Raw genomic sequence first — 19,904 nt, forward strand, 5'->3', positions numbered from 1 at the left:
TCTGAGTGACTATCAGTGACATAGGTCGTATCCATCAGATAATCTGACAGATATGAAACCAAACCCGGGATCCTCGGCCTCCACCTTAGCACTCGGCGTCGGCGCTGCCGTTGACCGGCCCGGCGCTGGCGTGTGCGTCCTCAGCAGGTTCTCCGTGGTCAACTCCGTGGTCAACTCCGTGGTCAACTCCGTTTGACTGGACGCACGTCTCCAGCACATTCTGATCATCCTTCCCAGCGCTGTTTAGAGAAGAGACAGAAACACAGTTATGAAAACTAATATTGTTCATGTTTTTACACTGAATATTCAAACTCGTAAACACAAGATGCGTTTACATGCACTTTGGAAACCTGGGTAAACTGGATTTCTTTGCCATGTAGACATGTTGAGAGTATGTAGTTATAAATCTGCCAAGAAGATCTGTTTGTTGGTTGGTTGGTTTGTTTGTCTGCAAAAACTACTCAACAGATTTCCACTGAACTTTATGGAACATGAGCCCAAAGGAACCCATAACCTTTTTGAGGATCTAGACAAAGGTGCAGATCCAAGAATTTGACATTTTCCCAGATTACTCAGAGAATAATTCATGGACCCTTTTCAAAAATCTCCATGAGTGTGAAATGTGCCGCAGCTTGAATGAATTCATTGGGTCTTGCGGTAGTACAAACTCTACTGACTGCATCTTAGTTGATAAATAAAGTTATCATAAGCTGCATTATTAGCTTAGGACAGTGAAGCTCGACCTGTTGACGCAGCCGTTGCTGAACTGAGTCTCGGCCGTCTCCCTCTCAGACAGCGAGCTGCAGGACCTCCTCTCCTGCCAGGAGCCGGCTCTCGGCTGCTTGCCCGTGTCGCTCTTCCTCCGGGCCACGATGGGTCCCGGCCCGGACCCCCGTCTCTCCGAGCTGAGCCTGGGCGCCGCCGGGTCTGAGGCGGCGCTCAGCCCCCCCGGCCCCTCTGGTTCTTTGCCCGAGTCGCTGCTGGTCCTCTTCCCGTTCAGGCTGTCGCAGGAGGAGACGTGGCTCAACTGGCCGTCGTCTGGACATGAAGAAGAAAAGAAAGATGCACATGAGCTGCTTTGAAATCAGTTTTTTTATTTGTTGATTGTTCAGAACTGAGTGAAGAAACTCTGGTTGATAGATCTAAATGGCAAATAAAATATTAAATAATTAATAATTAACCTTTTTTGCACATTGTTGAGCCCTAAACACAATATTCTGTCCACAGTATAAAGGACTCCCGACCTGATTGATTCTAGCAGTAGGAAAATTCAAGATTACTGCAGTCAGTATATATTATATTATATATTTTTTTTATTATCTGTTTGACTCGACTCAGTCACACGTGCAGTTGAAATATCTCTGCACACTTTTAATCAAGCAGCTGTGGTTACGTGGTTTATTCTGCTCGAGGTCAATCAATCATGGAAAAGCAGATAAATCCACAGCAGCACTTTCTGACCTCATTATATATATAAATATGTTATGTAGTGTTCATTCTGAGGTGCACAGCGCCCCCTTCTGGACACACAGGTTTTTACTGCTACTACTTCTCTGTGCCGTCACAGCAGGAGTCGAACTTGTGACCTCAGTAGAAACCACAGGTGAACATGATAATTAACAGAAACAACCTTAATATTTATGAACTAAGATGTTTTATTTGAGCCTCGACTCTAAGATGACTCTGTAAATCAGAGCTGGTTTCATGAGGTCAGAATGTGAAGTAGAACTGAGTCTGTTCCTCAGACGTGTTTACCTGCAGCTCCGGCCTCGCCCGCCTTGTTGCGTCTGCGTCTCAGGATGACCTCCAGCTCGCTGTCCTTCTTCCCCGGGGGGGAGGGGCCTGACTCCTGAGAGCCTCGACTCGGGCTCCTCTTCACCGTCTCCTGCAGAGAAACATAAATTCAACACACACTCTGACACTGAATCATAAAAATCTATTAAATCTACATTTCCTGTTCGTATCTGTGTGTATCTTACTTTGATTTGCAGTTCAAAAATAATATTATTATATAAACCAACCTTCAACAATGTTAGAAACATGAATAACTTCACTGTCGAATGTTTATTGTGTTTTTTAACTCACTTAAATCCACAATCCTTTCGTGCATAAACCAGAAATTATATACAAACTATCTTAAAAGCAATGTTATCTTTATTTTTTTGCTGTATAACAAAAGCACCATGAGCTCTGATACGATGTACGTATTTTGATAATTTTACCAGGATGCCTTTCAGTTCTTCCATGGCGCTCTCCTGTGGTTTCTCCTCACACGGTGGAGGCGGCTGGAGGAAATAAAACAATCATCAATACTTTAATTTTCCAGATATTTTCCAGCTGTTTTCTCACATGGACTCACTCTGACATTTCACCAGGGGGCTGGAAACTGACTCGGACATTTACGTTCTCACATGCAGACACATTTCCAGGAAATGCACAGACTTCAGTTTATGTCTGAGAGCAGCTTTAGTGAAGCTTCATTTAAAGGATGAACAACAAAGAGCGAACACAGCGTCCCGGTCAGAAAGGACAATAAAATGCCATGTGTTCAACTGATTAAAATTCGAGGGTCTCATCTGTGTGTGTGTATCTGTGTGCGTGTGTGTGTGTTTATGTTGCGGCCCCCTGGGGAGTGACTATGGCATCACATCACAAGATTGATGCAAACGTCAATATACTCACTTTTACTGCGGCTCTCTGAGGCTGCACGAGGCCGAACATAGAGGAGAGAGAGAGGAGAGAGAGAGGAGAGAGAGAGAGGAGAGAGAGAGAGGAGAGAGAGTAGAGAGGAGAGAGAGAGGAGAGAGAGAGGAGAGAGAGGAGAGAGAGGAGAGAGAGGAGAGAGAGGAGAGCAATCAGCCGGAGTGAAGTCAGACTCTGAAACGACCTCATCACGTTTACACACGTCAGCATGTTTACAGGAAGAGAAGTGACACTCACATTGGGTGATGGAGCAGGGACGAACTTTGCGTTGCTTTGTTTCTGTTTGGAATAAAAGATTGATTTTAGTTTTTTTTTTATGTTTCGCTCTGGTGTCAGGGTGACATGACCTCTGACCTTTGACCCATTATTATTATAGGACACTGGCTCAAAGGTAAATGAGGACGAAAGGTGGAAGACGGTTTATTCTAAAAGATTTATGGGCAAAAAAATGTTTTATTACTGTGCTGGTGATAATAATAATGATTCAAACTGAATTTGACGTCGGTCATGAGAATTATAAACTATGTGACTGTGATACATGTTTTAGATTCTTTTCAAAGGAAAACAATGTTTGTTATGATCAGTAAACACTTAAATATTTATGATTTTACAGATGAATGGAAACCACTGCAGTGAATACAGAACTATAACTGGTCTCTGTCTTCCTGACCTTGCTGCCCTGGCTCTTGACCGGCCGCAGCACGACTCCGTGTTTGATTCTCTCCATCATCTCGTTCACGGCCTTCACCTTCACGTCCTCCGAGCCCTCAGAAGCTGGAGAGACCACACACAAGCAGCTTTTATATACTTTGCATTTTTATCCATTTAAAATCCCCAGTACATATATTCACTCTTCATATAAGTGACACTATCTTACTATCTTAATTTCCTATATTTCCATGTGTTCTAGTTGCACAGTAAATAGTTTATGTTTGAGATCGGTGCTATAGTTCTATACATATGAACTTATTATAATTATTATATGATGAATGTGATAAAACTCAAACTCACATTCCGGCTCCTCTGCCTTCACGGAGGCTTTGGATCCTTTTGAAGACTTTCTCATGATGGCGATCAGAGAACTGAAGGAGAGAAAAAACATTTATTTAATTTCCTCTGATTAACACATCAATTATTATTACAAAGCATAAATATTGTTGTGTGATGTGTAACATGCATGTTTGGGATGTCGCCCCCTTCCTCACCTGAGGGGATTGCATCTGGACGGGGGAGGTGGAGGAGGCGGTGGCGGAGGAGGAGGAGGGGGAGGAGGCGGCTGTGGGGGAGGAGCAGGAGGTGGGGCCACTCCTGGTTCAGGGGGAGGGGGTGCCGTGCTGGTCGTCATGGCGATCTTTTTCTGGGTCTCCTGGAGCTCGTGGACTGTGGAGATGAACAATGGGAACAGATGAAAGTACAATAATACTAATAACTCCTACTTAACCAGTACTATGTGTCCTGCTGGTTCTGATAGGTACTGCAGATGCATGAGGTGCTGTGGTTATTTACTTCTCCTCTGGGAGCTATGGTGATAGACATCCTTCAAACCTCCACATTGTCACACCAGAGTGACGCCTCTTACCCAACACAGCATCTCTGGTCACACTCAGTTATTTATTCATCTGTTGTTCTGTTTAAAAAACGGTTTCTGGCTGAAGTCAGTTTTTCGGTTCGGGGCCTCACGACGTGCGTGACCCATTTTAATGTTAATTGTTTGCCAGATTTCCTGCAGCAGATGGTCAACGGTCCGTGTTGACACAGAAATACACAACAACACAGAGACTGATGTGAGATGACATCACTCTGTTCAACTCACTGCAAGGTTTAGTCAACTTAATACTTTCATGAACTTAAATTTATTCAGATTTTACTGGTGAAGGATTTTCAAGAAGAGAAATGTTGGATTTATGCTTCAACCACAGATTTATTTTGGAGTAAAACTGCTGCAAAGTAGCTGCAAAACAAAACTTTCATATATTTGGAGGACTAACAAAACCTCTTATGACAACACCAGGAAAAATAGTAGATTTCTCTAGCATCATTTTTGGACACATTTCCCTTAATTGTCCACAATAATTTATAGTAAGAGTCTGTGGATTTTTTACCACATGAAGCTAGTGCTGTAGAATCTGTGATATTGCTATAGTTTAATGTTGTATTTTACATAAATTAGAACATGTTTCTGAATTATTAAAAACACTAATGTTTGCAGAGTTCAGTCAGATTTTCTTGCAGCTCAATCAAAGCTCAAACTGGGTCAAACCACATTTGCCCATATGTGATGTAAAGGTATCAGTGCATATGTTAATTGATTGCAGATCTGATGTGTGTGTGTGTGTGTGTGTGTGTGTGTGTGTGTGTGTGTGTGTGTGTGTGTGTGTGTGTGTGTGTGTGTGTGTGTGTGTGTGTGTTCAGTCCCACTGATCTCCAGCTCCTCCACCCTCCTTAAGAGCCCTGATACCCCCCCGCCCCACTGTTTACACCACGTGCCCACCTCTGTTCTCCAGCTCCTGGTTCTTTGTCTCCACCTGCTGCAGCCGTCCCTCCAGCTCCTTCTTCTCCACCTCCTGCAGCTCCAGCTGCCGCTGCAGCGCCTCCAGCTGCTCCTTCACAGAGCTCTGCTCCAGCTGGGCCTCCAGACTCTGCACCTACACACACACAGGGACAGATCTCATGATTCATTAAATGGAAACACAAGAGGAAAACACAGATAAATGTCCTATATAAGCATCTCAACCTTCTGGAGAAAGGCACCAGGGTCTGAATGGTTAGTCTTGAATAGGGTTGCCAACCGTCCCTTGAAAAACAGAATCGTCCCTTCTTTAGAAACAAAAGCACCCGTCCCCTATTGAGCTGAAAAGGGACGCACTTTGTCCTGTATTACTGGTCAGTAAAATGCCAATGGAAAATTAATAACAGGGCGCTTTATATGAAAATTTACGGTAAACATGTTCCCAGGCAATGTGCTGCTCTGGGATCAATGACCCGACAGCATATTCACACACAAGTAAGATGATACAGAATAAGCTCATCCCATTGGTCGAGGAGGTACTGTTGCTTGCGGGGAAGATAGTGGAAGATAAGTAAGTATAAGGAGAAGATAGTGGAAGACACTCTGTTTGCGCTTTTGTTATTGCACTAAAAATATGCGCTATTTCAGGATGGATGTTCTGCTTTCTATCTATTGTTTTATATTAATGTATACAGTTTTAAGTTAAGCAAGAAAGGTTTCTGTTTAAGAAAGATTCTTATTTTATACCTCATCGGCCAATGAGGTGTCCCTTATTTATTTTTCAGGGAGTTGGCAAACCTGGTCTTGAAGGACCAATGAAACCTTTGTGACCTTAATGAATCATATGTGACCCTCAGTGAACCTCAAATATCTTCAACATTTGCAGTTCATTTGTGACTGTTATTTCCATCAGAAGGTGGTGGAGACCAAACAAAAGTGAGTGTTTTGGCTTCACAATAACTGGAACTATCTGTCACTCCCTGGTTTTCCAGTGAACAAACTGAAGAAGCTGGAGTTCTCCTGGTTTTACCTTCTGCTGATGCTGCAGCCGCTCGTCCTCCAGGGTTTTGGTGATGGCTGCCACGTCCTCCAGAGCTTTGAGCAGCTGAACGCTGGGCTCAGCATTCTGCAGCAGCAGCATGCTCTGCCTGTTGGCCTCCTTCTGCTTCACCAGCATCTGCAGGAGCCAGAGGAGGAGGAGGAGGAGGAGGAGGAGGAGGAGGAGGAGGAGGAGAAGGAGGAGGAGGAGGAGGGTGAAGAAGAAGATGAATCCCTCTCACCTTCTACATTCTAACACAACGTCCCAGTTCATCCATCACAGTCTGTTTTAAACCTACAGGCTCCTCATGTTTCAGGTCAGTGAACAACTGATTCAGGTCGATTCATTAAAACCAGGAACCCGTTCATCAGAGTGTTTCTGATTGGTTACCTCGTGAGCGTAGGTCTCAGCTTTGACCCTCAGGTTCTGCTCCAGGTCCAGTTCCTCCTTCATCCCATCGTACTCCTGGGTGGCCATCATGGAGACTGGAGACACAAGAAGACAATGAACACAGACAACTACTGATTCTTCATGTTTATCATAAACATACATTTATCTTTTATATTCAACCTGTATCTAAGTTACTTTCACAAAATCTGACAGTAGCGTTAGCATGTTAGCTCAAGTTATCCAATGGTAACATGTTTCATGCTAATAGTAGCATACTAACATTCATGTTAACACAAACTTTAAAACTAAGTTGTAACCAGCTAATATAAGAATGTGCATGTTAAAAAGTATTATCCAAGGTGTCAGCAGAGCATAATGACAATTTTAACTTGTTTTATGCTAACATTAGCATCCCAACATGCTCATATTAGCAGGAAAAACATTAGAAGGATAGTAAATGCTAATGCTACAATCCAACTAATGGGTTTCAAGCAAATATTAGCATGTTGATGTGCATGTTAGCAAGTACAATCCACTGTACTTTTACATGATATGTATTAGAAAGTTAACGTATATAAGCAAGTAGGTGACTACTTATATCCAAATTACTTGTTTCAAGCTAGCATTAGCATGTTAACATGCATGTTAGCTATCCAGCATGGCAGCATGGCAACAAACTTGCTATATGCTAATAACAATTAGCATGTTAGCATGTGTGTGCAGTAAGTGAATAACGCTCTCCAGGCTAACTGAGTTCTTTCTCGTGTTTTCTCACCTCTGTTGAATCTCTTGATGGTTTTACTTTGCTTATCGACAGTTTCACGAAGCTCCTTCATCTCCGTCTGGTTTCCCTCTGACTGCAAACAGGGAGACAAACTCATCAATATATACTTGTATTATACCTATACAGCCATATCTTAGCATAATTATCTTTCTATCTGATTTAAGAACGTTAAGCTGTGATGCAGGTGAGCGTGCGTCCTCACCTGATTGGTCAGCTCATCGATCCGTTTCTGCTGGTCGTGAATCTGACAAACAAAATTCTTCTTCTCCTCCAACAAGCCGGTCACCGTGTCCCTCAGCTCTGACACAAACAAGAGGACACATGTGAGAGTCAGGGGCCTTTGCATTAATACTGTTTATCAAATAATTAGGTACACGTTAAGAAACATTTTTGAAATTATTTTTTTGGTGCTGGTGTAGTGGCTTCATTGTAGAAAATAAATGTTAGAGCAAGAAATCCTGGAGAGCAAATTGTTATTTATGAGATGATAAATCTTTGATGTCGGAGTCAGACTTTTTGATTCATCGGCTGAGACTAATCTGAGTCTAATGCTACGTGTTGTACCTTTAACCTGTTGCTGATACTGTATGAAGGTGTCTGGGCTGGCGTCTGCAGCGTCTGCAGCGTCGGCTGCGTCTGCGTCGGACTCCAGTGCCGTGCAGTCGGAGATGCTGGGGAGAAGCTCGTCCAGAGACGTCCGGGACGACAGGCTCAGGTACTTGAACTTCCTGTTCTCACAGTTGAGCTGGAGGTCAAAGTTCACAGGGGGTTAACGGCAATGACAGAGTAATTACAAGGTATAATTAACCAAAAATTATACATAATACATATATTCTCCTTTAGGAAACAGCATTGTAGTAGTGTAAGTACATTTCATGTCAGATTTGAGTGTTTACTGTACAATAAAGAAAGAAAACATAATCTGCTGGTGGCCTTGTATTTGAATTATTTCCTTTTGGGTCTTTAACCCTGATTTTAATTCATATAACAGTGAAAATAACTGATGTAACTGTTGTCTCTTCCCCTGGATGTTGCTAAAGTTTCATATAAGCCGATAGGTTTTTGCTGACGAGGCGATAACACACAGATAATGAAGTCGAATCCCTTCTGTGCAGAGTCATCCTGACTCGACTGTTCACTCCATTCACCTGCCAATGCCAGCTGGACCCTGATAAAGCTAATCATAGCATTGATTATGCATGTGTGTGCGTGTGTGTGTGTGTGTGTGTGTGTGTGTGTGTGTGTGTGTGTGTGTGTGTGTGTGTGTGTGTGTGTGTGTGTGTGTGTGTGAGACCTTTGTGGCCACGGCCTCTGCATTTTCCCGGCAGGACTTCTCGATCTCCAGCTGAGTCTGCAGGACGCTCACCTCCTCGATCACCATCTGGGACACTGAGACAGAAAGACAGACAGAGAAATTAAGTCATTTAGTTAATTATTGTCTAGAGGGATCAGTGTGTGTGTGTGTGTGTCAGTGTGTAAAACCTCCACAGATACTAGAAAAGCTCAAATTAAAAACGTCTGCCTGAGGCGTTGTGTCGCCTGCAGCTGTCGAACGTGTCACCGGAGCTCAGCGAGTCTGCAGTTATTTTAAAATGACCCAGATTTGGCGACTTTGGGAGAATCCAGACCGAGCGGAGAGAAACTCGCCGTGATGAAGTAGCTTTGTCAAAACAAAGATCCACTTTCCTTCCCCTCATTCATCTCCCTCCTTCGTCTTTGGATAACATCTGTCAGATCACGGGCGTTTAATTTTAATTATTTAAATCCCTTTCACATAAAAATAATCCAAGTTTTAATTCTGTACATTTTACTGCTCTTTCCTGGATGTAGATGATCCAAAAAACTTTCAACAGACAAAATAAATATACAGTTACCAACCTTAGAGGCCACCCTGACCTTTGACCCCTCAAATCTTATCAGTAGGTCTGTGAGTCTATAAGAGGAGATTCGTGCCACATTTAAAAGGTTCTCTCAGGTTGTTCTTAAGATAACCAAGTCCAAGTGAATGTTAATGCCTCATGTAATGAAATTCCCTACAAGTGCTCCTGATGTATCACATCCTCAGAACCTTGACCTTCCACCACCTGACACCATCAGTCCTGGACTCCTTCAGGCTGCGGTGGCTGGATCGTGTTCCAGTCAGCAGGAAGTCCCCCCCCCCCCCGCTCTCACGTCCCTGATCCATTAACAGAGAGGGATCCTGGTCGATGGACAAGCCCACAAATGTGATTATCACTCACACGGCTGAGGGCAGGAGGAGGAGAGGTGTTCGTGTTCTTTCTGCCCTCGACCACTGACACAGAGACTCTCAAGCTGCCGGTGAGCTGGCGTCTAAATAATCTGAGGCCACAGCAGTGAAAGAGCAGCTGAAGGGTGGTGGATGGGCGTAAAATACTGTTTTACATATTCATCTAGACCTCGGTTTATATAAAGACCTATATAGGCTGTTAGGGAAGCAGATATCAACTCTGAGTTTATGTTTTTTCTCGGTAGAATCTCTGATAAAAGTAGGTATTTTTATCAGAAGATGATCTAAAATATCAAATGTATGAAGCACAGATTTATGATTCACGACACTGAACGGGCCACAGAATAAACCAAAACCAGTTTCTGTGTCAGTGAGGCCTTCAGGTACATTAACCCTGCAAGATTCTCACATGCTGGAGGTGAAGGGTTTTCTTCTTTCAGGCTACATGACTAATGCTTCTCTGTCTGATGCCTGAATTCAACACAATGAGTCCTACACCCACACACACACACACACAAACACACACACACACACTATCCACTGTGTGTAGATGCATTAGGGAGCAATGCTTTTAAAGAACACCCTCTCACCAGGACTTTACAGAGCAACATCAGCAGCATCCTGTTCGTATATTGATCTGAATTCTCCATCATAAACTTCATTTAAAGCTTTATCAATGATTCATAGTACAAATAAACCTGCTACGAATGCATTATTTAATTTAAACAAGCAGGTGAGACGCAAAAAAAAGGCTTAAAAAAGTACAAACTCATTTTTCTGTAAGACCAAGCTCAGGATTTCAAGTGATTTCAAAATGTATGTTTTTTGAGCTATCAACTAAATAATTTGACTATACGGTGATGATTGACTGGTTGTTACTACTACTACCTTCTGGACTAAGATGTTCAAAGTCTTATTTGAAGATTATTCAATAAGTAAAACAGGAAATAAAATATATTTTAAAAAGCAGCAAATGCAGATATTGGAGCAAAATCCTCTTTAAACTGCAAAACCAATATTAGTCTGGTTTTCATAAACTGCATCAGACATACAAGCAGGTGACCTTTTAAAGCCCAGATGAGATTCATCTCTTCGCCCTGAGTCAGAGATGTTCTGTGTTTCAGTCGAGGAAACACTGATCAGAAAAGAGAGGGATAATATAAAAGAGGAGGAGGACAGGGAAGGCTTCTGGATCTATTTTTAAACCCTCAGTGTTTAATGCCTCTGAATGATGGTGTGATTCCCTCCCTGCCTGGCAGAGACTCGTTTACACCGTCAGATCTGTCTCTCTCTCTCTCTCAGTCCCTCTCTCTCTCTCTCTCTCTCTCTCTCCCTCTCTCTCTCAGTCGCTTCAACCCTCACGCCGATCGGCCTCTGCTCGGCTGCACCGCGGTTCAGCTGCAGCTCTGTGGGTCGGACGCCACATGCAGGTCACACTTATCGCTCTATTGCTAATTTCTACTGTTTTACTCGAGAAACCAGCAGCTGGTGGAACACAGGAGAATCATCCTCAACATCTACTGGACCGATAATTGTCTTGAAGCGTTATATGGACGTTAATGCTCTGAGTTTGGTCTTTTTTAAATAGCGCCACCATGAGGCCAAACTGTCATTTCAAGTGTCATCTCTTCTTGAGAACTTTGTGTTAAATCAAAGTGGCTTAAAATGTTTTAATCCTGTGAACAAACCAATATTTGGAATGAACCAAAACGGTATTATTGATTATAAATGAATAGATTTATCTATCTATCAGTTCATTGTGTGGTTAAACAGCTGAAAACAGAAAGTATTTACATTTTAAAAGCTGCTGCTTCAGATTCACAAATTGATATTTCTTTGAGGCCTCCCAGGAAAACAAGTGAGAGTCTTAAGCCGTCAGTTGTTTCCTCTCAGAGAGACATGTGGTGGTGCAGCGCCCTCCGTCTGTTCTGGGTCAGTAACTCCTCCGAGTTCACGGCTTCATGAGATAAACCACGTGCCCTTAAAACCTGTGCCGACGTGACACAGGCTGGAAACTGAGCTTTTGTCTTTCCCTGCCGAGCCGGAGCTGCTGAAAGCCTCTGGAGCGACGGTGCCCGTTGTTAAACAGATGATTTGGAGGATTAATCAACTGTAATCACGTTCATCCGAGTAATCGGTTAAAATCTCACCACGGAGAGTTAAGAGAGAGTTAAGGTTGGACGGGACATTAAAAGCCTGGAGCTGCTCTACGGGTTCGTTACCGATTAAAACCTCCGTGTGTTAGGACGTTCAGGAGTTAAAATGTAAAACGATGAATTCTGGTGAACGTGTAACGGAAACAGACGCTCGGCCTGCGGAGGATTTGGATCCTCGAGTGTTAATACCAGTGGTGTCTAAGCTGTAACACTAACCCAGAGCTAAGCTGTGGACAATAGGAGGCTAATGCTGCCTTCAAATGCTCCTCTGAAGCTGCTGCTGCAGAGCCTGATGGGATATGTACATGAGATGAGTTCTACAAAACCAACACACTCCCTTGTTTAGTCAGTTACACTATCGACTCAAAAGGACGAGGCCCAACACACAATTCAATCAAGCCGCGGAAAACTACACACACTCAAAAGATATCTGTAGTCTAAATATGTCAGATTGTTATAATCCATCAAGGTTCATGAATTATTCTCTGGGAAATTGGTAAAATGTCACATAATCTTCACTATGTTGAAGACATTTTAAAAGAATTCCTGGATCTCACTGTCCTGGTTCACTCTTCAGCAGCGTGTTGGTTCTTCATGTGATCACAGAATCTACGGCTGAACACAGGGGAAGTGCGGCCACAGGCTTTTATCAGACACAAGCACAGCAGACTGGATATCTAGGCTACGATAAGCTAACAGCGCTGCAGGCTTCATGAAGCTGAGTGCTATCACAGTTAGCTCCCAGCTACATGCTCACTTACAGGAGCATTCGATGACATGAAACAAGAAACATGTGACTGGTTCACTGGGCACCAAGCAGGACTCTTACTTGGACTTTTTGTCACACATTTTTACATATTTATTGTTGGGGGATATTTTTGTCATTTGTATATTTAATTCCATTCTTTGGTTCTGCTGGAAACACTTTTTTGCACATGTAAGAATTTTTCAAAAATTAAGATATCCCTTGCCTGTCTCTTTGGGTCTGATTTTAAACTCTTCTACTAAAATCCCCCCCGACAGGCGTGTTTGACACTGAGCTCCTGAGCGCTCGGCTTCTTTTTGCTGCTCTTGCTCAACATGAATCATAAATTACAGACTCAGAGACGGTTTCTCCTGGTTTCTCTGCTGAGGGCAAAGAAACCTTTTGGCTTTTGCACTTAAGGAGGAAACGTCAGACGCTCTGAATCACCTCCTCTCAGAAGATGCAATATCAGTGATAGTTCCCTGAAGCTTCATGTGTTTGTTCCATAGTTTCAAAGACTAAAGAATTTTGTCTGACATGTACGTCCTGTCATCATCACCTATGTGGGCGGAGTCTACCTATACTTGACTCTGATTGGTTTGTAGACGGGCTCTGACGTGGGCGTGTTGTCAGTTGGGAGGTGTCATTGGTTGTCAAGGTAACATCATGATGGTATTATTAGCAGCATCAGCACCTGCAGGCGTAGTACTACACAATACTACAGTACTCCATGGTACTACTCTTTGAACCCTTGTGGTTCAAACATTATATCGTCGGAGGTGAAGACTGCAGCTTCTTCTTCTTCTATTGTTTATTGCTGTCTCTACTTCCTGTGATTGGTCCAAAAGTCCAAAAGTGTTTACACTCTACAAACCAACAAAACCATGTACAGTTTGATCCAGACTCAGAACTCTGCTCTGAGGAACCTTTCCCACCTGATGTTCAGGTTCAGTCTGAACTGAAGAGTCTGTAAATACTTTGTGCACGACCATGAAGCTTCTGCACCAAATGTCTGGTGAATTCACTCTGGTTCACACCGTTCATGTAAAGATCATTTAACCCTGCAGATTAAATTCAGCCTCAGTGTTTATTCACTCTTCCATCATCTCGGGTCAGGTCACGTTTTCACTCAGTTTGACCTTTGAGATTCAGACGAGGCTGAAGTCTCATCTCATTAGATCTATTAACATGTGTCCGTCTCATGAGGAGGAGCAGGTAGAGACTCCTGGAGAAGGAGCACACTCGTCCTTCCCCCGTTTTCTGCTGCTGAATTATTCATGAAGGCAGGTTTTAAATAATGAATGGGAATAACATGACAGGAGCGACTGCTGTCGTCTCTGGGGAGCAGCGGTGAATGAATAAATGAGTGAATGAATGAGAGACTGAATATAAAAGGATCAGAGTTTCTGCTGACTCTTCCCAGTGAGCGAGTGGCCGAGATGATGAGGTTTGTAACTCGTGACGGACGTGAAACTGGAAGAACACAAATATCTCAGGATGAAGAACAGCACTGATCTTTCCACAGAAGAGTTTATACGTCATGTCCGGCCTCCTGCTGCTCTACAGGCTCCGCCCCTCGCCTGGATGTTCCCGTTGGTGTGAACGAGTCGGACCCGACAACCTGCTGCTGCATCACAAACACTAACTACACAACATGTCCACACACTATTTTCTGAATATTTTCTGAGCTTTAAACGTAAAAAGTAGATTTTGTAAACTCGTAGTGAAGAGCAAACTCACATCGTCCCCTCACGGAGTTTTTACAAAAACTGAAACTAACAGCCTCACTTTTCTACCTAACCTGAAAACTCTTCAGCTTCCAACAACATGTACAAACTTTCACATTTCATGTTTAACCAGGTGTGAAGCAGCTCTTACCTCTGAGAATCGTCATGACAGGAGTCAGGAGCTGCCTTCAGCTTCGTCTCTGACACTAAACCTCGATCACAGGTCAAAGAACAAACGCTCTTCTACCGTTGGCTAAATACCCTGGCAGTCGCCATGGAAACAAGGACATCCCTCCCTCCCCATGTCAAACACACCTGCTCAGGGGACGAGGTGTCGGTGATGTCATGACTCATGCGAGGAGGGAGGGTGTGAAGGTGTGAGGGGGAGGAAGTGAAGGTGTCAGCTGTCAGCGTGTAGGAGGCTCAGAGGAACATGAGACCTGGATCAGTTCAAGGGTTCATTTAAACATATTTAACCTTTTATGGATTTTCTACAACTCCGAGACACATAACTGGACGATTTAAAATGGACCTGTAACAAAGTCAGGGGGTCACGATAGTTCATCCTCTGAGGACCATGAATATCTGTATAAAAGATAAGATCCCAAAGTGGAAAAACAGAATGAACCAACAAATAAATACTTGCTTGGTTCTTGGGGTAAAGTCAAAGTTAAATCTTTGTCTGAGCCGTATTTTAGACAAAGTTGTGTGAGTTTGAGCGATGGCTGGAGTCTGTGGTGATGGAGGAGTCTGCGGTGATGGAGGAAGCTGGACTCACCTCTCTTGATGTGCTTGAGTTGTCTCTCGGCCTCGTCCCGCTCCTCCGTCAGTCTGTGGCACTGCGGGAGGAGACACCAGGGTCAACACACGGGATCACGTTCCACAACAGACTGAATGTACAGGTCATCGATACCAGCGGAGTTCAGTTACACAAAACACACAGTGAGGGGGTCGCACACATCACACACGACGAGTCGCACACATCACACACATCGAGTGTTCAGAGGACAAAAAACAAAGAACCAAATTTAAAAAGACACAAACAGAACCTGAATGAATGAGTCGACATTTAAATTCAATGTGGTGATGAGTCAAACACAGGAAGTTCATCCAGGAAGCTGAGGGTCGACTCCTGATGCTTCTTATCACTAATCACTCTTCACTCATTTCAGTCTCTATTTCATTCCTTCTTTTATTTATTCTTTGATTAGACTCAAAAACCTTCTGGTTAGATTTAAGCAATTAAAATGATTGGTTAGCTTAATGATCTATACATTATCTAAGGTAGATGACATCACTGCTCCAACAAGTGAAGCCAAATCATCTTGACTGACCCCAATTACCGCCTCCTCTATGTCAGCAGACGGGACAACGACCAATTTCATTTTAGTGTTTCTGTCTTCATGTTTCTGATTAGTTTAGTTTTAAGCACGCCTAGATGTCATGATTGACAGCTGACACTGACTTGCCATTGGTCGAGCGAGTATGTAGGCGGGACCTTGATGCCCGGGCTGCAGAGCCTAAGAATCGCAAGATGGCCGCACCCGTATCCAGGATATTTAAAATTAATTTTTGCAGAACAAGAGAACCTGGCAACGCTTCGTCCATCTTTATACAAAGTAATTTCTTATCTTCATATGGAGCGATACTCAGAGGAATTGGAAATCTCACCTGAGAGTAATTCTGAACTCAAGTATTCTAATTAATATGCAGGCAGTGAACGCATCACTGGAGCTTTTGAGGAGGAAATCCGCTTTTCTTTGTGTCCTGTGAAATCCTCACAGCAGAAAGACGGAGGAATCAGAAAGTGTCTCAGGAGATTAGACAAAGTGCAGCACCCACAGATTTCCTGTTCGTCCTCTCCTCCATTTAAACATTCGGCCTGATCCCCCTCTCCCTGCTGAAGTCTGCCCTCGGCTCACCACGCTTCCTCCTAATGACACAGACAACCTTTCACTTCTGATAACAAACGGATCCTCTGTGCTTCTGCTGACTGGACGGCTGCTCTACAAAAAGACCCAAAAACAGCTCGTAGCTGCTCATTTTCACATCCATCCGAGGGAAGTATCGCCTGTTGAGTTATATTAAGGATGAGCAGCTGTGGAGATGAGGCCTGGTCAGCGCTGCCCGATTGGAAATGTTCGTACAAGAAGCTTAAAATTCTGACGTGAAGAGAGGAGGGATGAAACGCTCAATACCGACGTTCCGAAGCTGCGTCGAGATTCTGACGTGCAGTTGTTTTGAAACGCTGCTCAGAAATGTGGTTCATGTCACGGTCATCATCCGGAGCATGACTTGCTGGAAAGACGTCATATTTATTATTTTAATTATCATACATCTGGTAACACTGGTCTTGGTTTGGATGGTGGAGGAATGAAAGTTGACAGCAGCTGTCTCTGAGGTTAACGAGGGCAAACCCACCTTCAACACTTCTTTTTTACTCCATTAGTGAACTCCTTCAAGCATAAACACAGGATGTAGTTACAGTCAAAGGAAGATTGGGGATTCAAAAAAAGGCAATAGAGCTTTTCTACTCACTAAATATGACTCAGGAAGAAAATATAACGAGTTATCTGAGACTAACTCAGGTTCCAGAGAATCCTTCCAACACAGTTTTCCTTCTCTCGTCTAATCTCATGTAAATAGGAAACGAGAAGATGATCTCATTTCCGACCGGACCTGAAGATCTGGCTTCTTGACTGCACTCATTAACCGACCATACGCAAGACTGCAACACTACTGACCTCTGCATGCACTGCATCTAAAATGGTAATTGGAACTCATACAGAATTCAGTGACCTTCTGTGTAGCAACAACAGTTTACACACGAGGAAAACTGTTCAAACAACGTACAGAAGACACAACTGACTGCACAAATGATCATTATTTCATATACATTTGATATCTCAAAGTTATCTTAGCTGCTCTGGAGCGATGCAATGAAGAAATCCCTCTTCGCGATGGAATATTACCAGACACAGCTACTATTTGTAGTTTTGCTGGATAAGATAAGCTAGCAGTTAACACATTAATGTACATTTAACCAACCACACACCACCAGTCTCAGTAAAGTTAGAGTAATGATGATGTTTCACAGGTGACATTAAAGGTTGAATATGAGTCGTAGCAACAGCATGTATTAATATTTTCATTTCTCTGCTTGGATTCGTCACAAAGGACAAAAAGGACGATTATCATCAGCTCTGCTCCGGCAGCAGGAAGCACTTGTCCCACTTTCTCCACCTGCAGCCTCACACACTGTCAGCTCACATTTCCCACAGGAACCCAGTGAGGGGGGGGGGCGGCGGGTTCACTGGCACACAGCAAGGCAGTGAGGCTGCCAGGGTGAGAGGTTCGATTCCCTGTGCTGCTCAGCCGGGGACACACGATGGCAGATTCCTTTAAAATATTCACATTTAATGTCAGATCTGTAAAGTCGCTGAGTCGTCAGCTGCACTTTAAAGGTGGAGCAGCTCGGAGGTAGCTTTTGTCCTTTTCTTTGTTGCTGTGCAGTGATGCAACAGCAAAGCAGAGTTTTAATACAATACAATATTTATATTAAAATGTGGTTGGCATTTCCAAGCACAAATGTCAGAGCTGTGCTGCTCCTGTCAGTTTCAAGATGAGGCTAGCTCGTTAGCTTTGTTAGCTTTGATAGATTTTCCTTTTTACACCTGCAGGGGGTTTCAAAGATGTTAGAGCAGCCATATTATTTAAATAATTTAGCCCCTTGGGAGTGAAGCTAACCTCCATCATATCAAGATGTAGAGAGATGAGTCTATTGTCTCCTTCTTAAGATAAAATAAGCTATTAACCAAATATACTGTCTTTCATGTAAGTTCATATTATTGATTCATCAGTTACAATATTCTTGATTAATAAACATCAATCGTCGGGTTCATAAACAGAAAGCAGATAAACTGCCCGTCACAGTTTCTCAAAGCTTGTGGTGATATGTTCTTCTTTCCATTGCATTTCCTGGTGACTCAGGTGAAGGTTGAGGGTTTGATTTCCTACTCAACTCATCAGATGAATCAAGGTTCCGAGGGTTAGACAGTTTGATTTGTATCTTTTAAGGAAATCGTGGGGTGGTTGTGATGCTAATAGTTCAAGCAAGTCGATCAAAGGACACGAGAGAGAAACTTAACCACAGAATTTGTCGTCCACATTACGCTGAACTTTAGCCTCTGCTAACAAACTGTCTACTCGGCGTCGCCCTCTAGTGGACGTACGCCTGTCGCTTAACAACCATGCTAACGTGAAGGACTTTGCGAGTTCGTAAGAAACTGTACGATGTCCCTTCGCCCAGGAAGCAAAGAGACAAACAAATTTCCAACATGGCGGCTTTTGCTTATTTCTCATGAGGTACGTTTTCACAACCTCCTCCACCGACTCTACACTGCTCTCTAGTGGATTTATTACTGAACAACATAATGAGCACATGCTGGCAGTGACAATGACATCGTTAAATTAATAATAATAATAATAATAGGGCAAGGCACCGATTTGAAGAGGTGTGTGGTTCCCTTCCCTTGTGTATCCTTTATCTGCAGGTGTTACAGTTTAAATCCTGCAGGTAATTACAGATGTGAGGCAAAGAGATTAAAACATCAACTATTTCTGCTAAATATCATTTAAAACCTGAGGCCAGGCTTTTACTGACAGTTGGATAAATGAAGTCAGACACCACAGGCCAGAATAAACCTGTCAGCACATTTCTCTCCTTTAATAAAGGAGATTTAAATAAACCCTGACACTTCTTCGTGGATCCCAGTGAAACCGCAGCTGTGACTCAGGAGCCAAATCTCTCTCCTCTGTTTAAACCCGAGAGGAGGACATTTTTTGGGAGGGGTCCGGCTCTTTGATGTCTATAATAACCTCCAGCAGGAGAAGCCGGTGAATCCCACCCGAGCTGAATCCGCTGCAGAGCGTCCCATCCTGCAGAATAACGGTCCAACGCATCGCTCACACGCGTTCACAGGGATTCACACTCAGTTTATGGGATGAAATTATGATATTTAATCTGTTTTCTGGTGGTTTTATCCCCTTGTTCTGTCTCTTGTAATTGCCTCACCTCCGTGTGCATGTGTGCGTCTCTCTGCTCCTCGCATCCTTCCATCTGCGCTGAGGAAGAGGAGGGAAGCATCTTCAGCTCCGTGTGGAACCAGGCTGCGATGTGTAGAGACTAAAGGAACTAGCACATGATGGGATGAGACTCCATTGTTTTAGTATCTTCCTCCAGACGCATGGGATGGAGATGGAGCTGCTGCTGCTGGTGGTGGTGGTGGTGATGATGGTGCTGCCGGCGAACAGGATCCTCCCCCTCCTCCTCTCTCTGTCATCAGCATCATCTGGCTCCTGGACCCCTCCTCCACCCACATCCTCCTCTTCCTCCTCTTCCTCCCTCCTCGCTGCTGCAGGCACCGGCGGACTGAACCATTCGTGTGCAGGGAGATATTGGGTTTGAAATGTTGTTGCCTTCAAGTTCAATTTTGAAGATTCAAAATTTGAAATAACCTAAAAAAAGGCCTTAAAATTTAATGTAAATATTTTCCCATCTTGTCTTTTAGTGTGTTTTTATTGTTGTGTTAGTTTTTTATGTC

General features: G+C 43.4%; 1 protein-coding gene across 1 annotated transcript; it reads right to left on the reverse strand.

Moving 5' to 3' along the window:
* Nucleotides 1-85: 85 nt before the first annotated feature.
* shtn3 (shootin 3) lies at nt 86-19,447 on the reverse strand. The gene is made up of 17 exons (XM_061079226.1): nt 19,376-19,447; nt 15,080-15,140; nt 8,720-8,814; nt 7,990-8,170; nt 7,628-7,725; nt 7,417-7,498; nt 6,642-6,736; nt 6,243-6,389; nt 5,195-5,348; nt 3,909-4,083; nt 3,715-3,785; nt 3,374-3,477; nt 2,683-2,697; nt 2,223-2,285; nt 1,756-1,885; nt 744-1,038; nt 86-239 (listed from the first exon to the last, which is right to left on the reverse strand). Exons 1-17 carry the CDS (start codon nt 19,445-19,447, stop codon nt 86-88), a joined length of 1,992 nt encoding a protein of 663 aa, XP_060935209.1.
* Between the last annotated feature and the right edge of the window lie 457 nt (nt 19,448-19,904).

This window comes from Limanda limanda, chromosome 10 (genome assembly GCF_963576545.1).
Source record: "Limanda limanda chromosome 10, fLimLim1.1, whole genome shotgun sequence".
NCBI classification, from domain to species: domain Eukaryota; kingdom Metazoa; phylum Chordata; class Actinopteri; order Pleuronectiformes; family Pleuronectidae; genus Limanda; species Limanda limanda.